Source organism: Notothenia coriiceps, unplaced genomic scaffold (assembly GCF_000735185.1).
Source record: "Notothenia coriiceps isolate Sejong01 unplaced genomic scaffold, NC01 NC01_scaffold00003899, whole genome shotgun sequence".
Taxonomy (NCBI): domain Eukaryota; kingdom Metazoa; phylum Chordata; class Actinopteri; order Perciformes; family Nototheniidae; genus Notothenia; species Notothenia coriiceps.
The window spans coordinates 8,150-28,749 of NW_011336600.1; the positions used below are offsets into that span (position 1 = coordinate 8,150).

Below are 20,600 nucleotides of genomic sequence, written 5' to 3' on the forward strand. Positions count from 1 at the left end.
GGCCGTCGTTGAAGCACTCGCCCACCGTTTTAGAAACCGTACGGTTTTCACCGAATTCTACGGAGTGCTTACAGGAGCTCAACGATGCTAGGTCTCGGATTAAACTTGTAAAGGAAAAAGAGCACAAAGGTAGCCAACAAAATTACGGTTGTTTTAGTACATTTGTATAATACATTTATTGGTTAAAGACAAGACACTTTGACTTTCCTATATTATATAATAAAAACTCCGCTCCTTCAACAACAACGATACCCTTTGTTGTACTGCCTCTTTTGAATTATAGAAGATGTATATTTCTGCCTCTTTCATTTCTTGTTTCAGCCTTTTATAGTCCTCCACCGGCGGTCATACGATGGCTTAAGATGCCCTCACGAATGGCCCGATGTTGTTACGATCAGAGCCGAATTTGAACATTTCCTTGATCGTGTGTCCATCGGGTGTCAATTTCGGGACAGTGAGACAGGGGCTTAAGCAGGTCGTAAGAGAGTATTCGGTAAATGTGAAGGCAGATGCATGCAGGCGGGTTGCAATATTGATGGAAAGATCAAAGTGTCCATTACAGACTATAGCAGTTTATTGGAAACAGCGTGGAGCATGTAGAGCTCGATAACGCTGTGTTTCAGATACAGGTAAAGATAGTATTTGCTCGATTTAGACAGTATCGAGCTCATCTAGGGTTTGAATGTAAAGATTGTAATGTACACCCATGATACGCTTGCTTTTCTTCCTGTAAAACCCACAACTTTTGTCTTGTGCAAAACTTTTCTAATGTATCTTCAATCAACCTGAATTGTCTCTTGAGTGCAATGTTTGGAAATGTATTTTATTTTTGTAAGTTATTATTCAGAAGAGGAGAGAGAGAGAGAGTCAGAGAGGCACAAACCTGCTTTTCGCGAAAATGAGGGCTTGTTCGGTTTACAATGGCCTTATTTTGTGTAGGAGACATTGCTTCACTATTGTAGCACACAACTGAACGTTTTGACAAATGTATTTTGCTTGAAATATTCTACCGAAGTTATATATGTGTATATGTATAGTTTTATGAATGTATTTCTTAATCCTTACCCCAGAACTGAGTGTACTTTTTTGTCATCTTGTTTGCTATACTGCCTCTTTGAGGACTTTCCAGGGATCTCGCCTGCATTGTTTCAGGCTGCCCCTTCTACTGTATACTGTATGTCCTTTTCTTTGTGTGTTCACTTTAAAAGAAAAGCTCTGTGGTTGAAACAAGCATGAATTCTGCGTGGCGAAAACACACTTTTGATGTATTTAAAATGCCACGATGGGTTTAAAACGGAAAAGATTGCTATTCCCCTTGTAACTGAAACTCGATTTATCTATCAAGCTGATTGAGTTATCATGTCTGTACTTTGAACTTGAAAATGTTTGCCGCATGATTAACACTTTTCCTGTATTTAATCTTTATGATGGTCTGATTACGATGAGAATAACTATGATAATGATGACACATGTTGAGGAAGTCAATTAGACCGAATACGATTTTAATTCATTGAGATGCAAAAAGAAAAGGCTGTATCTTCAAGTAGCATGGTCTTAGCTTTCCACTTTCTGAAATACTTTTTGCAATAACCATTTGGCTGTAGCCTTTTTTCACTCATTAGAGTAAGGTTGTGGGAACCTCAGGCCAAATTTGTATCAGCTCACAACCATAACAAATATTATTTTTAAGTCAGATCACAATTTCAAGCACTAGAAGCAATGTAGACTCAGCAGAGCATGCATTGCATTGTGAATAACTTTCTGAAAGCCGCCATGAGCAAAAAATTCGTTTTTTTCTTTCCTTTCCTAACGAAGCATGCATTCCAAATATCTGTTTACAGATGTAGCAACGGTCAACGAGACATTACTGCTGAGCTGATGGGCACATGGGTTTGTCTTCATCCACGTCTATAAATGTTGTTGATCACAGCACAAGTCTCCTTAGTAGCCATCCTGTCCTTTTTTAGATGTTTGTCAAACTATATTAAGGCCACTGTAGCTTCCCTCGCCAGTATCAAGACAACCTTCATCTTAAAACCCAGCAAAGCACATTTTGAACTTCCAAAACGTAGGAAACAGCTTTGAAGAGTGTTGACTTTAATGGAGCCAAGCACATATAGTAAAAAGATGCCTAGGACACAAATCTGAAGCTGCAGGAAAACATTCAGCACAGTTCTAATGAGATTGCGGGTGATGCTGGATGATTGGTTGTCTTTTCTAAACAGGCCTTAACCTTTTCCCCGAGTACATTTTAAAGGTCAACGCATAGCTGGCCGTCTATTGAAAGGATGCTTATGATGAAGAGAAAGGGAGCTGTAATTTTATACCTGTGCTTTGTAAATGTTTTCTATGTGCAGTATTTGATAATGTAAAACTGGTATTTTTGTGGTTTGTACGCTGCAGAATTGATTACTTAAGGTGCACGTAGTTTTGTAAGAAAATAGAATCAAACGGAGAACACAAAAAAATTATTTCTGAATCAGAAGCCTGTATTTGCATGCCCTTTGACATCTGGAAGCAAGGTCAATAAAGTTTATTTGAATCACACATATTTGTCAGCTGTGTATTTTAAGATATTCTGATTAAATAATGTGTTAAATGTATTTTTTTATTAATCTGCCTCATTTCATACATTAACCTTAAAACAATTGGGTCAAACTGAACATCTTTGAAATATCAACAATATATACAATTTAATCAAAACAATATTTATTTTTGATATTTTCACAGAGACAAGGATCACATACTCTCAAATGAAAGTGACTATCAAATCAAAAAGGGGCAAAAGCATGTGGAACAAATGCAGAACTAATATACATCACATGTGTTACTTATTATACAGAGACATTCTGATAAAGAATAAACTATACAATATCTTGATTAACAAGTACATCAAAAGATGCATTCCTTTTATTTGCTTTTATTTCACAGAAAATATACCAGACAAAAGAAGGAACTGAAGCATACTAAGCCGGTAGCCCACAGGAATGTATTTTTTACTGCTTATTAAGAAACTTCTCTGACAGATATGCTGTAACATGGCAGATATTGCTCTGAGCAGAGAAAGTGACTGCTGCTCTCACACTGTTGCCTCAACTGCCACCAAATGAGATACAATTGAAAGAAACGCTCGGAGGGAATAGACAAAATTCTGAGTTTTTTTTAAAGGCTGTACTGCTTTTTTTAGTGGCAGCACTTAATTGTAATCTTGTTACACAAGAGTATATTCATTTAATTCTCTTTAAGCTCTCACATTAGAAGCATTTCTGTGCTTCTACATGACAAAACGGAAAGATATATTATTTACACTAATGGCTTCATGCAAGGGTTAGCATTATAAGAATGCACAAAACAGCAAGGACATAGAGATGGCTTGTGTAGAAGTGAGTGGTCGTATCACTTTTCGCTTCACACTCCCTCGAGTGACCTGATAATGTGTCAGCCTGGTCACAGTTGGATCCTAATCGGACGGCAGGACATTAAACCTTGGTTGGAATTCATCAATTCACCAAAAACAGACAGGACGCTGTTGACCACGGGACATTCAGAAGACACAAGTGTACATTGATTGACAGTAGAATATCAAAAACAAACACACGCCAGTATTACTGAGGTGTGTATTCAAAATGAGTCAAGTACATTGTGACACATTCAAGACGCGCAGTCGTTTAAACATTTTGTTGGTCTTGGTCGAAGCGGATCAACATGTAGAGAGAAACATTCAGAGAGACACATTCAGATATTTTGAAAAACATACAATCAGTTAGATAAACATTGTCCTCATGCAATTCAGTGGAAGAATCTGAAACATGATCTGTACCTTGGTCGTCTTTTGTCTCCGTCCTTCACCTCCTTCTCTCTATTTCTCTCTTATATAACAACAACTTTTGAGGCCTCTATTGTACAAGGTAGATTAACTTGAGGTGTGTGAGTGTTACTTCAACATGTACATGCATGCAAGTGACTTTAAGTGTCCCACCCTGTCTGAGGAAATAGCACAGTGAATTGATATGCCCAGATATGCATTGATTAAGAGCAGGTTTGACCAGACTGTTAAAGGATTGCTGACTTCAATGTTCTACTTATCACTAGCTATGTGGCTACAGATGTAACAAAGCATTGCAATACTGTACAACCATAATAAAGCTAGCGTTGATCTTTGGTCTCCCAAAATCCAGTTTAGGACTTCAGACAATGAAGTGGAGTTTCAGTATTCTCAAAGAAGCCCTCTGTAAATAGAGTAGAAGAGATCATCATAATGGCGTTTTGTAGCTGCTATAACTTGTGAGACAAAGGATCTAAAAACCTAAACGATTTCCCTAAATTTGATTATTTTAGAACGACTTGAGTGTTTAGGAAGGGGATACAATGTTTTTAGAAACCTTTAAAAAATGTATTTCTTCTTTCGCAAAGCTAATTCATTAATGTTTATTTACCCCTCCATGTGCAGCTTGAGGGGTGATCAAATAATAGATTAGTGTAGCCTAGCCTAGCTTGAATATTTTCTAGTAAGAATATTAATCTAGTTTTAATCCCTTTGTTACCTTACTTTGAAAATCTTTACCCCTGTGCGCTTGGAAATGGTTGCGGCTAAAGTTAAGCTAATTGTTGGATTCTGATGTGAATTACTTGTCATTTGTTAATACAACGTTAACACAATAGTTTGACATTTTGGTTTGACATTACCTGAATGCTTATCCTTGCCAAAATGTAGCTTAGAAAATCAATACCATGGTATTTATGAAGCTAACCACAGCAGTCAATTAGCTTAACACCAAGACCGGAAATGTGGCTATTCTCTGTCTATTAAAAGGTAGAACAATCTGCCTGACAGTACATATAAAGCTCACTGTTAAACGCATTATATCTCATTTAATTAATGCTTACAAAGTCAAAGTCTTTAGATAAAGCCATGCTTGTTGTTTCCCCTGTCTCTAGTCTTTAGGCTAAGCTAAAACAAGCTAACCAGCTGCTGGGGGTAGCTTCATATTCGTCTCACTCACAGCAAAAAGAGGCTATTAGGCTCATTCCCATGAAAGCAAACTATTTACCAAATGAAACCAAAGATTAGCCTTCACTTTTAGTCTTGAAATAATGTATGTCTCCATCCTTTAAGGGAAATGTGTCTTCTTACAAAATAACCTCAATATTCAAGCACATCAACCAATGGATTTAAGCTAGGTAAGTTTTGCATTTTCTTCTGATTATGATCAATTGTAAAATAAATAAAATCTGTTCTTTTAAGTTGTGCAGTTGGTTAACACCCACACAAAGCTGATTTGTACAACGCTGGCACATAGCCTACAGGCTACAAAAAACGATGTGTAGTCCTAATCAGTTAACCTTGAAACCTGTTGTCTTGGACATCATGCCAAAGTGTTCTGAAGGCAAGAATGGGAATATGCAAAACATGGCCATGGATGGAAGAGAGAATAGGAAGCCTGGGCAGAGAGGAGAGAGAAAGAGGTAGTTGTGGTTTTCGAAACCTTCAGCAATTTCACACCTTTCTCCTTCTTCTCCTCCTACTCCTCCTTCATCTTCTTCCCCCTTTCATTCGAAAATGTCTCCTGGAGAGTGATTAAAAGGTTCGTACAACTCAGTCCCCCTCTTTTCCCAGGGTTATTGGCGTGACATCACATATTTGATAGATGAGATCATTTCCAAACATGCGCCGTCATGTGCGCTGAGCTTTGAGCTGTCGAGCCCCCCATTTGTTGACTGCTGTATCCTATCATTCCACTGGTGTTGCTGACATTCACACCGGCCATATGATGATTCATCTATAAACCACAAAACACATTTTGTTATCAACAGAACATTTTTCTACCTTGAAATTCATTTAGTACAAAACAAATACACACACACCTGGGTAATGTTCCACTGTAGCTGCTGAGTTTGTTGCCCTCCGTACACCTGCTGTTGAGGTAAACCTCCAACCTGCTGCTGTCCCATCAGCCCATTCTGTTGATGTCCCATCATCCCATTTCTGTTGATGTCCCATCATCCCATTTGGCTGCTGCTGTCCCATCAGCCCATTCTGTTGATGTCCCATCAGCCCATTTTGCTGCTGCTGTCCCATCTTCCCATTCTGCTGCTGCTGTCCCATCAGCCCATTTTGCTGCTGCTGTCCCATCGTCCCATTCTGCTGCTGCTGTCCGATCATCCCATTCTGTTGATGTCCCATCAGCCCATTTTGCTGCTGCTGTCCCATCGTCCCATTCTGCTGCTGCTGTCCCATCATCCCATTCTGTTGATGTCCCATCATCCCGTTCTGCTGCTGTATCATCATTGCGCTTTGCTGTCCCATCATGCCCTGGGTCATCCCCGTCATATAAGGTGCGCCACTAGGCTGTGCCATGACACCCTGAGCACCCATTGGGCCATTCGGCTGTCCCATCATGGCCATCTGTGATGTCATCATGTGGCCTCCCATTCCACCTGCCTGGGCTAAAGAATGGTACGATCCATATGGATGTGTCGGGTATCCCATTTGGTTCATGTACAAGCCTGCTGGCAGTTATCACAGTGAGAAAGCGGCCATGTTAGCATTGGCAAGCACTCTGTAATCGGAATTCTCTAATCCTTTTGATATCAAATTAACACTAAGGAGACATCAACACCTAAGAGAAAGTTTTCCAGTTCTTACCATGAGCAGACATACTGGCGTGTACTGATGGGGCGGAGGCGTACAGGGAGAGAATCGAGTCCTTGGACAGTTTCTTGACAGCGCCCCCCTCTGCTTTTTGTGTCCGATCCAGGAACAGACTGAGGTTTTCAGGCACAGAGGCAGTCACTCTACTCTGGGGCATGGAGCTGGAAACAGGCTGGAGAGGACAGGGGTGGCGTGAATAGAGAGACAGAGAGGATACATGTATCATCAACAGTACAAGGGTGCAATAACCACGGTGTTTGAGTGAAAATATTATCTCGCAAACCACTCAAACTGAGAACATGTCTAGTCTAGAAAGTGTGCCTTTCTATTGTAACCTTTTACAAAAAAGAAATGCCACCAAAGAAGCTTAGGAATTAGAAAAGGGTTAAGACTGTTTCCTCCAAAAATAAGCAAGTCCGCCTCATACAGTAGCTTGCAGGGACATCTATGTATGTATGTATGTATATTTATAACCTAAATGTTAAAGAAGTGTAATTTCTCTCTGTCATGGAGTGGGAGGGTGCAATGACAAGATTGAAATTAGGCCTAAAAGTCAATATTCACGCTCTATAAGGCCAAAGCTCACAACGGAAATGCTAACATCAATGTCTAGCAGCTATGTTCACTTAGTTCAGCATGCTTTTGGGACCATGAATATACTGTACAAAATGTTATGGTCATCCATCCAAGAGTAATGGACATGTTTCAGTATGGACCAATTGCCATCCCTAGAGGCCCGCTGATAGCAGAAACATTAGGGATTCTGTGAATAGCCCCCTGTGCTGTATTTGCAGTGTGTTACCGTGTTTCTTTTAGAGGAAGCAGTGGCCGGTGCTGGCAGGGAGCTGAAGAGATCCAGAGCAGAGTGTGCCAGAGCCGGATTGGAAACCGCTGGCCTCCCATTACTGTCTGAAACACATCCTCCTCTGTTAGACACTGCAGGACTTGGAGCAGGGGCATCTAAGAAAGGGTAGATGGTAGATAGTCTGATTATAAGAGATTAACATCTATTTCTATCTCTTTCTCTTTCTGTAAATGGGTGTTAGTGTGTGCATATGTTTGAGCTGCATTACCTAATCCAAGCAGGTCTGTGACAGCCTGGGTATTTGTCTTGGGGCTGACGTCTTTTTTCTGTCACAACAGAGAAAGCCGATGCAAGTAATGCAATATGTCTGCATGGAAAAAATGAGCTTGAATCAAGAGTCCTTGGTGGTGAAATGACCTTCCTGCTATCGTCTGACCAGCAAAGTTACTCCCAATCTCCCTCTACTGGCTGAAGATTGTTATCCTCATGATGTACTTCCTGTCGTGTCACCTTCTCCTAACACACTAACATGCTCTTTACTTTTTCTTTAGCACCTAATCTCCCTCTAGCACTCTATACCTCAATTGAATACTAAGAGCATCAGCTTAAAGGTAGGGTAGGTGAGAATGGAGAAACCAGCTCGAGTAAGCTAGCATTTGAAAGTACACAACCCTTCCTTAAGACTTCCTTACAGAGCCCCTCCTCCAACACACACGAACGCGCACATGACCAATGAGGGCACGAGATAAGTTTGTGCACAGATGGAAGGCTGACAGGCAGGTAGGCCGTCCAGTTATCTTCCGCGGGCCGAGGCAAATATTTGGACTTGATTTTTACAGCGCCACGGCTTCCACAGATGAAATATTTGTATATATTTATTGTCAAAGCATTTCATTTATTCGTTGCTATCGGGAATATAACAAAGTGTTTCTGAAGTGAATTACCTACTCTACCTTTCATGTTACAAATCTAACAACATAGGGACAACATCAGTTCTCTATCAATGCTGCACTCACCAATTTCATCTTCTCAAACACAACTGGTTCCTTGGGTATATTGTCGCAGCTCTTTTCTTTCTGTACACAGAAACAAATGGTTTTGTTTAGCAAACAGACACTAAAGATGAAATGGCCTTGCTCAAGAGGGGGTAGATGATGAGGGAAGAGACAAAAGAAGGTATGCAATTCAGGCCTTTTGTAATGATCCTGTCGAAGGCACAGAGCCTTGTTTTGTGTGTGTGTGTTAGAACTCACCCTAAGCATCTGGATGTCAATGACTTTATCGATGTACTTCTTCTTTTCATACTTGTCTCTAATAAACATCTCTGCTAAATGGTCTGTCTCAGGGCGCTGGAAGCACTCAGGTAAGAAAGCCTCATAGAGACGTCTGGCTTTGGCATTTCCCATCTCCTGAACACACTGATGACACCAAATCACAGAAAACATGTTAACATTGTTAATCTCTCTCTGATATAGGTAGAGTCCAGTGTATCAAACGAAGGGAGTTCATATTGTGGATCATGAGAAAAGAGACAAAAGATTGCTGACTATAGAAAAACGTCCACAAAAGGGAGATTAATGCTGACTGTCTGGCCCATCAGACCCAGGCAAGATGAGCTGCATACTGATGAGAACGTGTCTACTTCCTCTCCTGTATGTGAGCATGCAACATTTAAAAAGCCCCGACAGACACAGCTAAAGCCACCAGAAATGTTTGGTTATTCTGTCGAAAAGAGGAATATACGAATCTCAATATGAATAAAATAACCAAATGGGGGGGGGCAACAGCGGTAATTAAAGTTTAAAACTCTCAAAAATGCAACAACTACTGTCCCAAACTGGATGAATGTGAAGTATTTTGTTAAAGGAGGATGAAAGTGTAATTAAGGAGCACTATTGGAGTGACTTTGATGGTCATTGGACTCAGGATTCATTCATTTGGATTCCCGCTGAATGAAGAAATTAAAGGACGCCGCAAGTGGAAACAATTCAGAAAGGGATTAAACTGTTTAAAACACATGCTCAAAGTAAGCCGGACTTTGCCGATGTGTTTATGTGGATTCAAAAGTCGTAAATAATCTACAAAATGGAGGAGACCGATCTGATCGGAGCAACTGTGACAAATAATCCAACTGAAACCGGCATGGACAATGACTATGTTTTAAAAATGCGCATATCCAGAAAAGCCTGGTTTGGACACTTTACGGGCAGAAGAAACATTTCTATTAAAGAAAGAATTATAGAATTACAAATGTCTGTCTTTTTATGCCTTTAATAGCTACTAACTTGAATTTGTATTCATATTAATTAATCAATAATTGTTTATATTTTATTGTAATGTAGAGACAAGGCTTTTAGTGACAATCATTTATTGCATTACTATTATATGTAAAAAAGAAAAAAAAAAAAAAAAAGTCTAAATATGAGATTTGGCATCAAATCATCTGAGGCCCCCCTGCGCCCCCCAGGTTGGGAACCACTGGTCTAAAGCATTTGTTTTTATTGTACCTCATCCATAAGTAAAAGCACGTACAATGTCTATCCAAAGCGGATGTAGAGGGTGTCGTTTTTCTCATACTGATATTCTGAACAATCTGTGCTGTTGTCTGTAAAGTGTCTCTACTGTAGGCTATTTTTATTATATGTACAGCACTTTGGCTCGGCCAAAAATCATTTATAAATGTGCTATATAAATAAAACTTGATTTGATTTGAAAACTGGTATATGCTGTGGTCTTATGTTTAACCTGTAATGTCCCTTACTAAATAAATATGTACATGTATCAATCCATTAACGATTGACACATCCCTGATTTATCCACCTTTTCTACAAGAGCACACTACTTTCAAACCCACGTATCGGTGACGCTATCATTGTGGGATGTAATCAATACATGTGAAATAAGCTTATATTTGTCTTTAAAGTTCTGCTTACCAGCGCCTCTAAAGCTATCCAATTAACACATTATATCCTATTTACTTGAAGCATCTATAATTGTAACGTAAAGGCTTACATTAAAGGTAAGGTAAAGTAAGGTACGTTTATTTATATAGCACATTTTCAGACACAGAGGCAATTCAAAGTGCTTCATCATTAACACTTAATAAGAAGACAACAGAAAGGAATACAATAACAGATTCATAAAAACCATGCATAAAAGAGATGCAGAATAGTTTAAAAACAACATTTTAAATACGGTAGGTGCTAAAACCAGTTCTGGGTAAGCAGCTGAAAAAAGTCATGTTTGGTGAAGAACTCAGGTTGTTCAGGAAGTTTGTTCCATTAAAAGGTAGATGAATGTCTTATGTGTCTCATACAGATGCTTATGGATGCCTTTGTTTGTCAGTATGAAACATTCTGGGGCGTGGAAATGTGTTTGTATTTGTCAGACATTAACATATCTTCTCTATTTATTCGTATCTGTAGTGTGACCTCTGACCTGGACCTGCTCCTGTGTCCACTGGTCCAGATTGACCGACTTGACCTTGGAGATGTGGACCCCCAGGTTTCGATGGATACCAGCACAGCGGATACAGATGAAGATGCCCAAATTCCAGGATGACCATCTTGGACCTGGCAGAGAGAGTGAGGTAATGTTTAATATTTAGAGAAAACAGTCTTTAGAGGAGGCTGATAACGTAGTTGGGCGGCAGCACAAGAACTAACAAGAGAGATGAAGATGTAGAATGAGTCTAGAAGTACAACAGACAGCTAGAGTAAGCAGGCGAGAGGATTGGATGCAGGATGATGAGAAACACTCTGATTAATTTAAGTCCAATTATAGAGAGACAAGCCGGAAATTCAATAATTAGTTTGAATTCAGCTGGGAATCGGCTAATCCAGTGTAAGTCATGCAGTGGCACATAATGCGATCCAATAAGAGAGTTAGCCTACATAACTGAGACTGAGTAGAACGTAACAGAAACACACACACACACACAGAAACACACACACACACACACACACACACACACACACACACACACACACACACACACACACACTAGATACCTGCAGGGATGATTACTCATATGGTCATGAGCCTGTGTATGTGGGTGTGTGTAATCTAAGTGGGCCATTTTGTCTATATTGCTGCCATTTCTGTCTTAACGGTTACATTTTAGTGCCCCCATGTTTTTATAGGTTTCAAATATATCTTATGTTTCCAGACCACTCCGAGAGGGGGGGAAATACAAAGAACACCGTCAGGCTATTTTCCTGCTGAAATTATGCAACCGTCCTCTTCAGAGAATACAGTCAGCTTCAAAGAGAGTACTGCTGCTTCTCTCCCCGTCTCTCCTTACATCTCACTCTCCTCTTGCCCCTCCTCCTCTTCTCTTTCCTCCATCTCTTCCTGCTCCCCCTCCCTGGATGAACCCAGCCACCCTCTGCCTCATCTCTGTTATGAGTCCTTGCTTGCAACCTTGCTACAAGTTGGTGCACTGTGGCCTTTACACCACTAGATGGAAGAGCAGCTTGCAAGTTGGATTACTCATTGGCCTCTCCTGTCCGTCAAAGTCACCGTGCAGTGTTACGGAAAGGCCAGTATATGCAAATGAAAGAGGAAGTTTTCAGAAGAGAAAACATGCAAAACCTTCCTCTTAAAGACAGCTGCAGTGCAGGTGCAAGTGAGTCAAATCATAGCTCCTTGTCTTGGCTGCATCCTGCACTTTAAAGGCTAAAAGGGTTATTCTGTTTGAAGCATTAGAAGGCTACCATAGGACGTGTTCTGCATGTTTAAGTGTTTCTGGTTTGCAGAGCTTGCAGGCTACATTTTCTTTTAAATGAGTTAAAGGGAACACATCAAGGGACAATAATGCAAACACCAGTACAGAAAGCAAGCAATAACAGAGGGTCAGCAGACAGACAGAGGATGTCCATCAGCCTGAGCGTCTGGCTGCAGCATTAGCTCTGACGGCGGCTAATCACAGTAGCATTACTCTGCTCAGCCGCTGTCAACACATGTCGACAGAGAGAAAGAGTGAGATTTGCAATTGTGTTAAACTCCCTGTTGTGCTGGAATGACTTTGTCTTTATTCTAATGCTCCGCTGTGTCCTGGCCGCCATTTCTTATCTGTCTCATTCACAAACGCTGCCTCCCTCCTCCTCTCCCCTGCCTGTCCATATCTCTCGCTCACAGTCCAAATTCTCACTTTCTCCGACTTTCCCCGACTTTCCCCGACTTTCCCCACCCTCACTTTCTGGGGTTTGGACTGATTGCTGCCAATGTTTTTTGTTGCATTTTGTACTAGCTTTTTTTTTTTAAATCTCTTTTTAGCCAGGCAAGTGGCATGGCTCTAATGTTGGCAAAGTTGGTCTAGTGCTTTTGTCCAGACTGAAGTATCTCAACAGCTATTGGATTTGGTTCAAATATCCATGGTGCCCAGAGGATGAATGCTATTGACTTGGATCACCCCCTTCCTTATCCTCAAGCACCATGAGTTGACATTTTGGGCTAATAGTGAAATAGCTTGACAACTATTTGATGAACTGCCCTTAAATCTTGGCGAATATGTTCATAGTTTGTAGACGGTGCATCCTAGGGAATTTTTTGTTTCTCTATTGCCACCATGAGATTGGCTCTCAAGTCCCATAAACAAATGCTAATCTGACATGAAATTACACATGGTCATATATTTGACTTTCCGAAACCTTGTGTGTCCATGTGTCCAGTGGTGTAAGCATCAATGTAATCTGCTAACAGGGTATTATGGATGTTTGGAGTCCTGGTGCTCAGGTGTGCACATGAGTGTGGTGACAAGGAACAGGGAGCAAGAGAGAGTTGAAGGCTAGTTTTTTTTAAAAGGGAAACACACCTGCACACTGCACCATAGTTCCCTCTTTGGTTCTAATCAATGCAGTGCCTGAGTAAGAACCCATATACAGCATATGTCCAGCATCAATGCACACCTACATTTACTTTGAACAGATATAGAGAGAGTAGGAGGAATAGACTTCTAAAAAAAGGAAGGACAGATTGGATAAACAGTATGTACAAATCAGATTTTCTGTTACCATGTTGCAATGCACATTCCTCCACAGTTGAGTAAAAGCTGTGAGTAAACTTCCTCTCTTCTTTTGTAATCAAAAGAACACATGCCAACAAACACCTTCTTTTGAGGTATAATTAAACACTTCAGGTTTGACTTCTCCATCTTTCCACGGTTGTTATAGGGCAAACTCCAAAAAGTAGAGGGTTTGAATAGCACATTGATGAATCATCCTGGCGAGTGTGGTTGTGGTTGTCAAACATGCAGCTTGAAGCACATCAGGGGAGGAGAAGGCAGAGGAGCCAAAAAGAGAGACAAACAAGAGAGGATTTTTATAGTCATCAAATGGTGGACGTTAGCTGTTTGATGGCCTGCTGGGACGAGCAGCGAGTGAGAGCAAACTGAGATCTATAATGAGCCTCTCTGTCACTCACCCACACACATTTATCTGTATTTGTAACACTTGTGAGGAACTTTACTCACTACATCCATTTTGTATATAACCCTCCATTAAATCTTTATGGCCAGTGTAATTTACATTTTTATTGATATTGCAATTTGTTTCCATTTAGTTCATCACCATTAACCCTTGAATATATAACTATAACTTGTGTAATCCACCATGGTAAATGTTAAATCTGCATACTTTTTGGTCGATGTAAAACTGGAAATAGGAACAGTGAACTTAAATACTTCATAATGACAATGTCACCTTGTCCAAAAAATAAAACAGACTAACTGTTCACACTGAACTGAATTATACAACTAAAGCAAATTGCAACAGCCTGATAATATATTTGACCATTTTTGATTATACACGGACATAAATGACCTAAACCGGGAAGCATTCATCTAATTACGAAAATGCACACACACACACACACACACACACACACACACACACACACACACACACACACACACACACACACACACACACACACACACACACACTATATCGTGTGCATGCAGTGTCAGTGTGTGGCTCTTTTCGGCATTGTTGGCATTTTAAGTAATCCCACCTTTCTTTATTCCCACTCACGCTTTTAATTCTCTCCACTGAAGCTATTCATTCTTTCCATCCCCATCACGTTTCTCATTGTAATCCTCTTCCCTGTGACTCAATCTGCACATGCCTTTAAATGTCCGGAAAAGCAACAAAAGTTCCAACAGTTCAATTCAGAGTTGTACATACTATTATTGGAGAGAAGCTGCTAAATTTGTCAAACAGCAATTTGGTAATCTGCCTATCATCCCTACCCAGGACCACATGGAAATAACTTGCCTGTCATTATTGTGTATTAAGTGACAATTTTGTTGTTGGATGTAAATAAGACAATCCTACAACCTTTTACACATATAATTAGCATGAGCTCTCTGACAATTATGATGACACATAGGACTGCAAACGTCACACAGTAACATACGTATTCATGCACATAGCCATTGACATCCACACACACACAAGCAGGTGCATATGGCTCATTAGCCTATATCCCACATGGATAGCAGCCTCTCTGCTGCATCTAGTTAAATTCCACAGAGCCTCAGTCATCGGCGAATCCTACGCCCTCCTACACCAGCACACAAACACACACACTCATCTTAACACACACAATTGTCCCATGCTCAAGCCCTTCAGCATCTAAAACAATCCAGAAACCCTGAGGCCAAACAGTGACCCAGAGCCACTCAGAGCTACGCAGATGGACCCTATTGATAATTTACTAATACACACCCACCATCTGTGTTACAATGGCAGTGTCATGACTGTGATCCTGCAGGTGAGTCACTGAGGTTTGAATTGCTCATACATGAAAAGATGAGTAAAACACGCCGTCACTGTAAGCTTTAAATCACATTTTTATACATGATTTTAGGCTTCGTTTAATCCGTTTACTGACATTATTGTTATTTTAATCTCTGTAGATATTTTATTGCTTGGTTAAAGACAGAGCATTCTTGTATTGAATATACATTTTGAACAACTCTCAGAAAACTTTGTAATTCAAATGTTTTATTATAACTATCCTTTACTTTGATCTATAAACATTAAAGATTAAATAATTCAATGCCCAACTTCAACTAAAACACTGCCCACAGTATACACTTTAACAAACTCTGTTTTTCACTTTACTGCTACTGACACCAAAAGGGAACAATATAATAATAGGTGTATTGTTGTTGTTTACATTTCACTGTAAGACAACCCTTAATGTGAGATTGAACGAGGTACTTATCATTTGCAATATATTCAATTGCATTCGACATTGGGCCATTAAAACAATGTAGTGATGTCGACGGTGGAAGCAGCAAATTGTGTTTTGAAAAGGCCCACCAACAAGAAAAAACAATACGACTTTTAGTGTATGGTATAATTACCATAATTAGAACATCTTCACTGCTTTACTCAGCTCTCAGACATGATTTTCTGACAGGGAAATGAAGCTGTTAGCCATGCTCTTATCAAACCCACCAGACACCATTGACAAAAACAGTTATGTAACCTCTCTGAACACGATAGAGGTTACTAACGCCTGACCGGTAAGTTTGTGGCTATTGTTGGACTTGGTTTGGATTCACAAACGTATCTTCTTCACTCTGCCTACTATACGGTATACGGATACAACCCCATTTCAATACTATCCAAACTATTCTTCTTCTTACTATATTACCATGTCTTCAGTCTCAGTTTTATAGAGGGGCTCTGTTTCAAAATGTAATTTAACGACTTTAGGTTTAAACTATGATTAAATCAAAATATCCTAAAGTTAGGACCATGTTATAATTCAGAAATAATGTCCAAACTGCACACAGAGTTGAGGATTGAGGGAAATATAGTAATATACAGTATACAGTACACACAGTAATATATTGTACAGTACACGCTGTCCTTGGTACTCTGAGTCTGAACTGTATGCCAGCCAGGGCACACAAACAGCCAATCACCTGATTGTTACAAGGTAAATCCCTGCTGGCCTCTGATTGGATGAGCTTAAAGGGTGAAAGGGGGGCGGGGCCTAAGTGTTCGTGGAGGGATAAAGCTTGACATCACCAGGTGATATCTCCACGGCAACCAGGGCCCGGTATGTACGTAAACACAAGTACAATGGGGACATCAATGGAGGGAGGCTTTACACACACACACACACACACACACACACACACACACACACACACACACACACACACACACACACACACACACACACACACACACACACACACACACACACACACACACACACACACACACACACACACACACACACACACACACACACACCACAGCCTCTTGAGATGGAAGCCAGAGGTTGAAGTGTTGGCTACATTATGCCCCTGCCTCACCCTCTCTCTCCCTTCTTTTCATTATTTCCTGGCAGTTTTGAGTATGTACAATGAAGTGTCACATTCTGAGGAAGTAATAAAAAAACAAATAATACAGTACGTCATGCGATATAGGAGAAATTAGAGACGGGAAGTTGTGCAGACCTGGCAGTAAGCGACAGTCAAAAGGCAGAGACATGGTTTAATTGCTGCAGTCTGTATAGTAAGCATAGACAGTGAGGATCTAATAGCATTGCTAATGTGTTTTTGTGTGTTTTCATGCACTGGTGTAAGCACACACTTGGCTCCACACATCTCACCACTTCCTCTTGAATCACAGCGAGGGAGGAGGGTGATAAACTCACGGAGATCTATGTCAAAGCAAACAAGATTAGACTGAACCTCATCACAGGCCATATGGTCAAAGCCTTTGGAGAAGGAAAGGAGGGGACAACCGATTTAAGGGTGTGTGCACTATGTGTGCACACGTGTGTAGTTTAGTGAGAGTGTGTGCTAATCAGGTATGAGATGAAACACATCTCTTCAAGCATTAACCCACATTAAAGTGCCAGCTCATTAGCAGAGTTACATGAAAAAAAGATGGGAAGTGAGAGTGATGTGTGACCTTATCAATTGTAGTATGGAGCCACATGTTATGAAATGGTTAAATAATAAATGCAGAACAGGCTTCTGCTATACCCGACAGCAAATTTGCTTCAGATTATAGTGAAAGGTCCCTGAACGTTCAAAATATATGTTTTCTTCAAGATAAAGCTAAAAATAAAGCTGTGTGTTTGTGTGTGTGTGTGCGTCTGTGTGTGGCTATTTTCTCCACTAACTCCTAATCTCATCTGCATTTGGACCAGTCTGCTGCACTTTAAGGTCAAGCCAATCAAAGAAGCGATGCACAGGCATGCCTGATAAACGCCATTTGACTATTTGAATACATCAATGACAGCAATCCAACTGAAAGATTTTAAATGTCTGTTTTTTTACATGTCCCTGATTTGGTCCAGAAAGGTCCACCACTGCACAAAATCAGAAATAATGCCTCATCATCTGTGTTCCTCTGCTTTTGTCGATGTTTTAGAGCAGTCACATTTTTACAGAAGCTGCAAGAGTCTGATCACAGCGTGCTTTTTAAAAATTGACTTCTGAACAGTCACAAGTCTCTTCGCCTGAAGTCTTACAGCTCCTGAAATCCTATTTATATCAAATTAAAAATACCATCCACAGGCCATATACTCTGGAACAAAACCTTGTTTTGTAAAACCAAGCATTCACTGTGTCCTGCTGGCGAAAGCAGTTTAAACCCAACCAAGACCTTGAAATCACATGTCAACTCAAAAGATAACTGTAAATATGCCACTAGATATGTGCAAGTGTGTGGAAGTAAGGTTTAGGTAAAACATGGAGAATCAATCTTTAAAAAGGGTATATGTAAGAAGGTATTGCTTTTACAATTGTCACAGATTAATTAAGTTATTGACTTTCAAAATACTTTTTTAATTGAGGCTATTTGTAGGCTAAGGCAGTAAATTGTGCCAGTGAAATGATGTTGTTCTAGTTTACGTAAGAAAGCAAGTCCAGAGAGAAAACCACCTGATTTGATTTTTTAATAAAACATTTGTGCTGCGAGCATCATCACCCTGGATAATTTCCTAAAAGACAAACAGACTTAGTATTGGGAAGGAAAAGGGAGGCAGACAAAGGCAAAGAGATTTAATCAAAGATGCAGAACAAACACACAGGTAGTCATGGCCCAATAACAATCACAATCTGAGTTAGCACCGAGGCTAAGGTCAGCTAAGTTACTGGATGTCAAAAGGTCTGTCCGTCTGTCCTTATGTGCACCAAACATAAGAAATGTTTCCCCCTAGGAGCAGCCATGCTGCACAAAACAGCTACTATAGCTTATAGATTTTTCCTCTGAGGGTGCTTTGTACACATCAGATTGCTTTGTACACATCAGATTGTGGTTGTTTGCCTCTCCATTTGTCTGTTTGTCTACCTCTGTCTGTGAAGCAAACAAGCTCAGATCCAAACCTGAATGCGGCACTACAGAATACAACATAATCCTTGTAGAATACGGAAAGCAGCTTACTCATATAATTCATAACATTTTCATGAGGAATCCCAAGGGTGTCCCCGGTGTGATAGCCTGCAGTGATTTACGTACATTAAGCCTTCACTCAAGCATTTATGACTGAGGCGGGAGCAGTTTCAGTCGTGTGGAAGTGGAAATGTGACATGTAGCTTCCCTGTTCAATCATTTCTCTGACATGGTATGGACAGGTCAGTCTTATCAATCTAAACAGCAGCAGCTTAACTGAGTTGAATCAAAACCAGTTTGGAATACTAGAGGTTTTCTTTAAAAGTTTTGACATAAGTTGTTTACGTACACCTGAGTGTGGTTTTGTGTGCATTTATCTGCCAATGTACCTCTAGTGGCATTTTGCATTCACAGATATCATCAATTCATAACAACTTATTGACAGTTTATCCTAAAACAAAATTAAGGTAAGTAGTGTGGGACTCTCAAACTCAGTGTATTTGTGAACAAAACATCAGTGTTTATTGACCAGCATGGCCAAACAGGTGATGACATGGTTCATGAGGCTACATAGACTGAAAGTTGCACAAACACTGGTTGTGATCGAGTTAAACAACTATACTAATCCTATAATACATGTTAGAATGATTCAAGGATACTATATACCAACAATCTCCCAAAAAGTAAAACATGAAAGACAATATGAAGCACTGTAGCACTAATTGCTCAAATTACTTTACAATAACATTATAGTAATAAGTGAGGATGACACGCTTATAATCCCTCCACATTAATATTGTCCCTGTGCCCTGTCTGCCCTCAGATGGCAGGAACAGTCTGTTCAGGGTGACTCAAAGTCAGTACTGATGCCTCTATCTGTGTTTCCATCCCTTCTACCCCTGTGGTTTCCATACTGGAGTTCAGGGAGCCTCAGGTGTTTTGCAGAGGTCCCATTCGTTAGACTGATTTTTACACATGATCTCATTTACTCGTTCCTTCCTGTATTAAAGTTCCTTAATTCTCATCATTAACAAAAATCTTATTATATGAAAGGTATTCCACATTAAATATGCATATATAATAACGACTTGGTGATAGTAGATACACTTTGAGCTCCAGCCTTGTGAGGATGTGCTGCCGTGTCTTGCAGCATAGTACAAGGTAATTGGTCGAGGAAGGATGAATGCACCGCCGCATTTTCTAGCGTAGTAAAGGAGCAAGAGGGGCGATCTATGCCCTGGCTATCTACCGGCATGGACTGGGAAACATCGGCAATCACTTACCTTTTGATTCGCAGTCAGCGCAGAATTTATTATCTTCCAGAGCCAGTAAAGAGTTGAGGACAGCCTGGTATCTGTCAACGTCTTTCACAGATCTGCCCGTCATCATTGCACTGGTCCTCCTCCTCCACAGCCCCTGCGGTCCGAGCCGGCTTTTGTCAAATAGATTATTATTTGATCAATTAAAGCAGTGTGTGTAAGAGCCGATGCACTCCCTTCCTCCTACTCCTCCTCCTCCTCTTCCGCGGAAAGCAGGGCGAGTTTGTTTCACAAGATGGGATGATTGTCTCTCAGCCAACCGGCATGCGGGTTATGCAAATTGGCTACTAATACCGATCAATACGTAACCTGGAGAAAACAACTTCTGATTGCCAAGCCGTAAAATGTAATGCAAGGTCGACTTTAAACCGCATCTGTAACCCAACACTGACACTGACTCTCTTCCAGCTCTCAGAGCGTCCTCTCTCTCGCTCTCTCGCAACTCTCTCTCTCTC

The 20,600-nt window shown here is 40.4% G+C and overlaps 1 protein-coding gene across 2 annotated transcripts; it reads right to left on the reverse strand.

The window, feature by feature from the left end:
• Positions 1-778: 778 nt before the first annotated feature.
• On the reverse strand, positions 779-20,561 carry smap2 (small ArfGAP2). 2 transcript variants are annotated; one of them, XM_010766931.1, is made up of 9 exons: positions 20,110-20,561; positions 10,896-11,029; positions 8,711-8,875; positions 8,474-8,533; positions 7,726-7,783; positions 7,455-7,612; positions 6,647-6,824; positions 5,866-6,507; positions 779-5,780 (listed from the first exon to the last, which is right to left on the reverse strand). In XM_010766931.1, exons 1-9 carry the CDS (start codon positions 20,213-20,215, stop codon positions 5,620-5,622), a joined length of 1,662 nt encoding a protein of 553 aa, XP_010765233.1. In that variant the 5' UTR covers positions 20,216-20,561; the 3' UTR covers positions 779-5,619. The 2 variants fall into 2 exon arrangements, with proteins under 2 accessions (XP_010765233.1, XP_010765232.1); XM_010766930.1 differs by having other exon boundaries at positions 5,866-6,510.
• Positions 20,562-20,600: the final 39 nt, after the last annotated feature.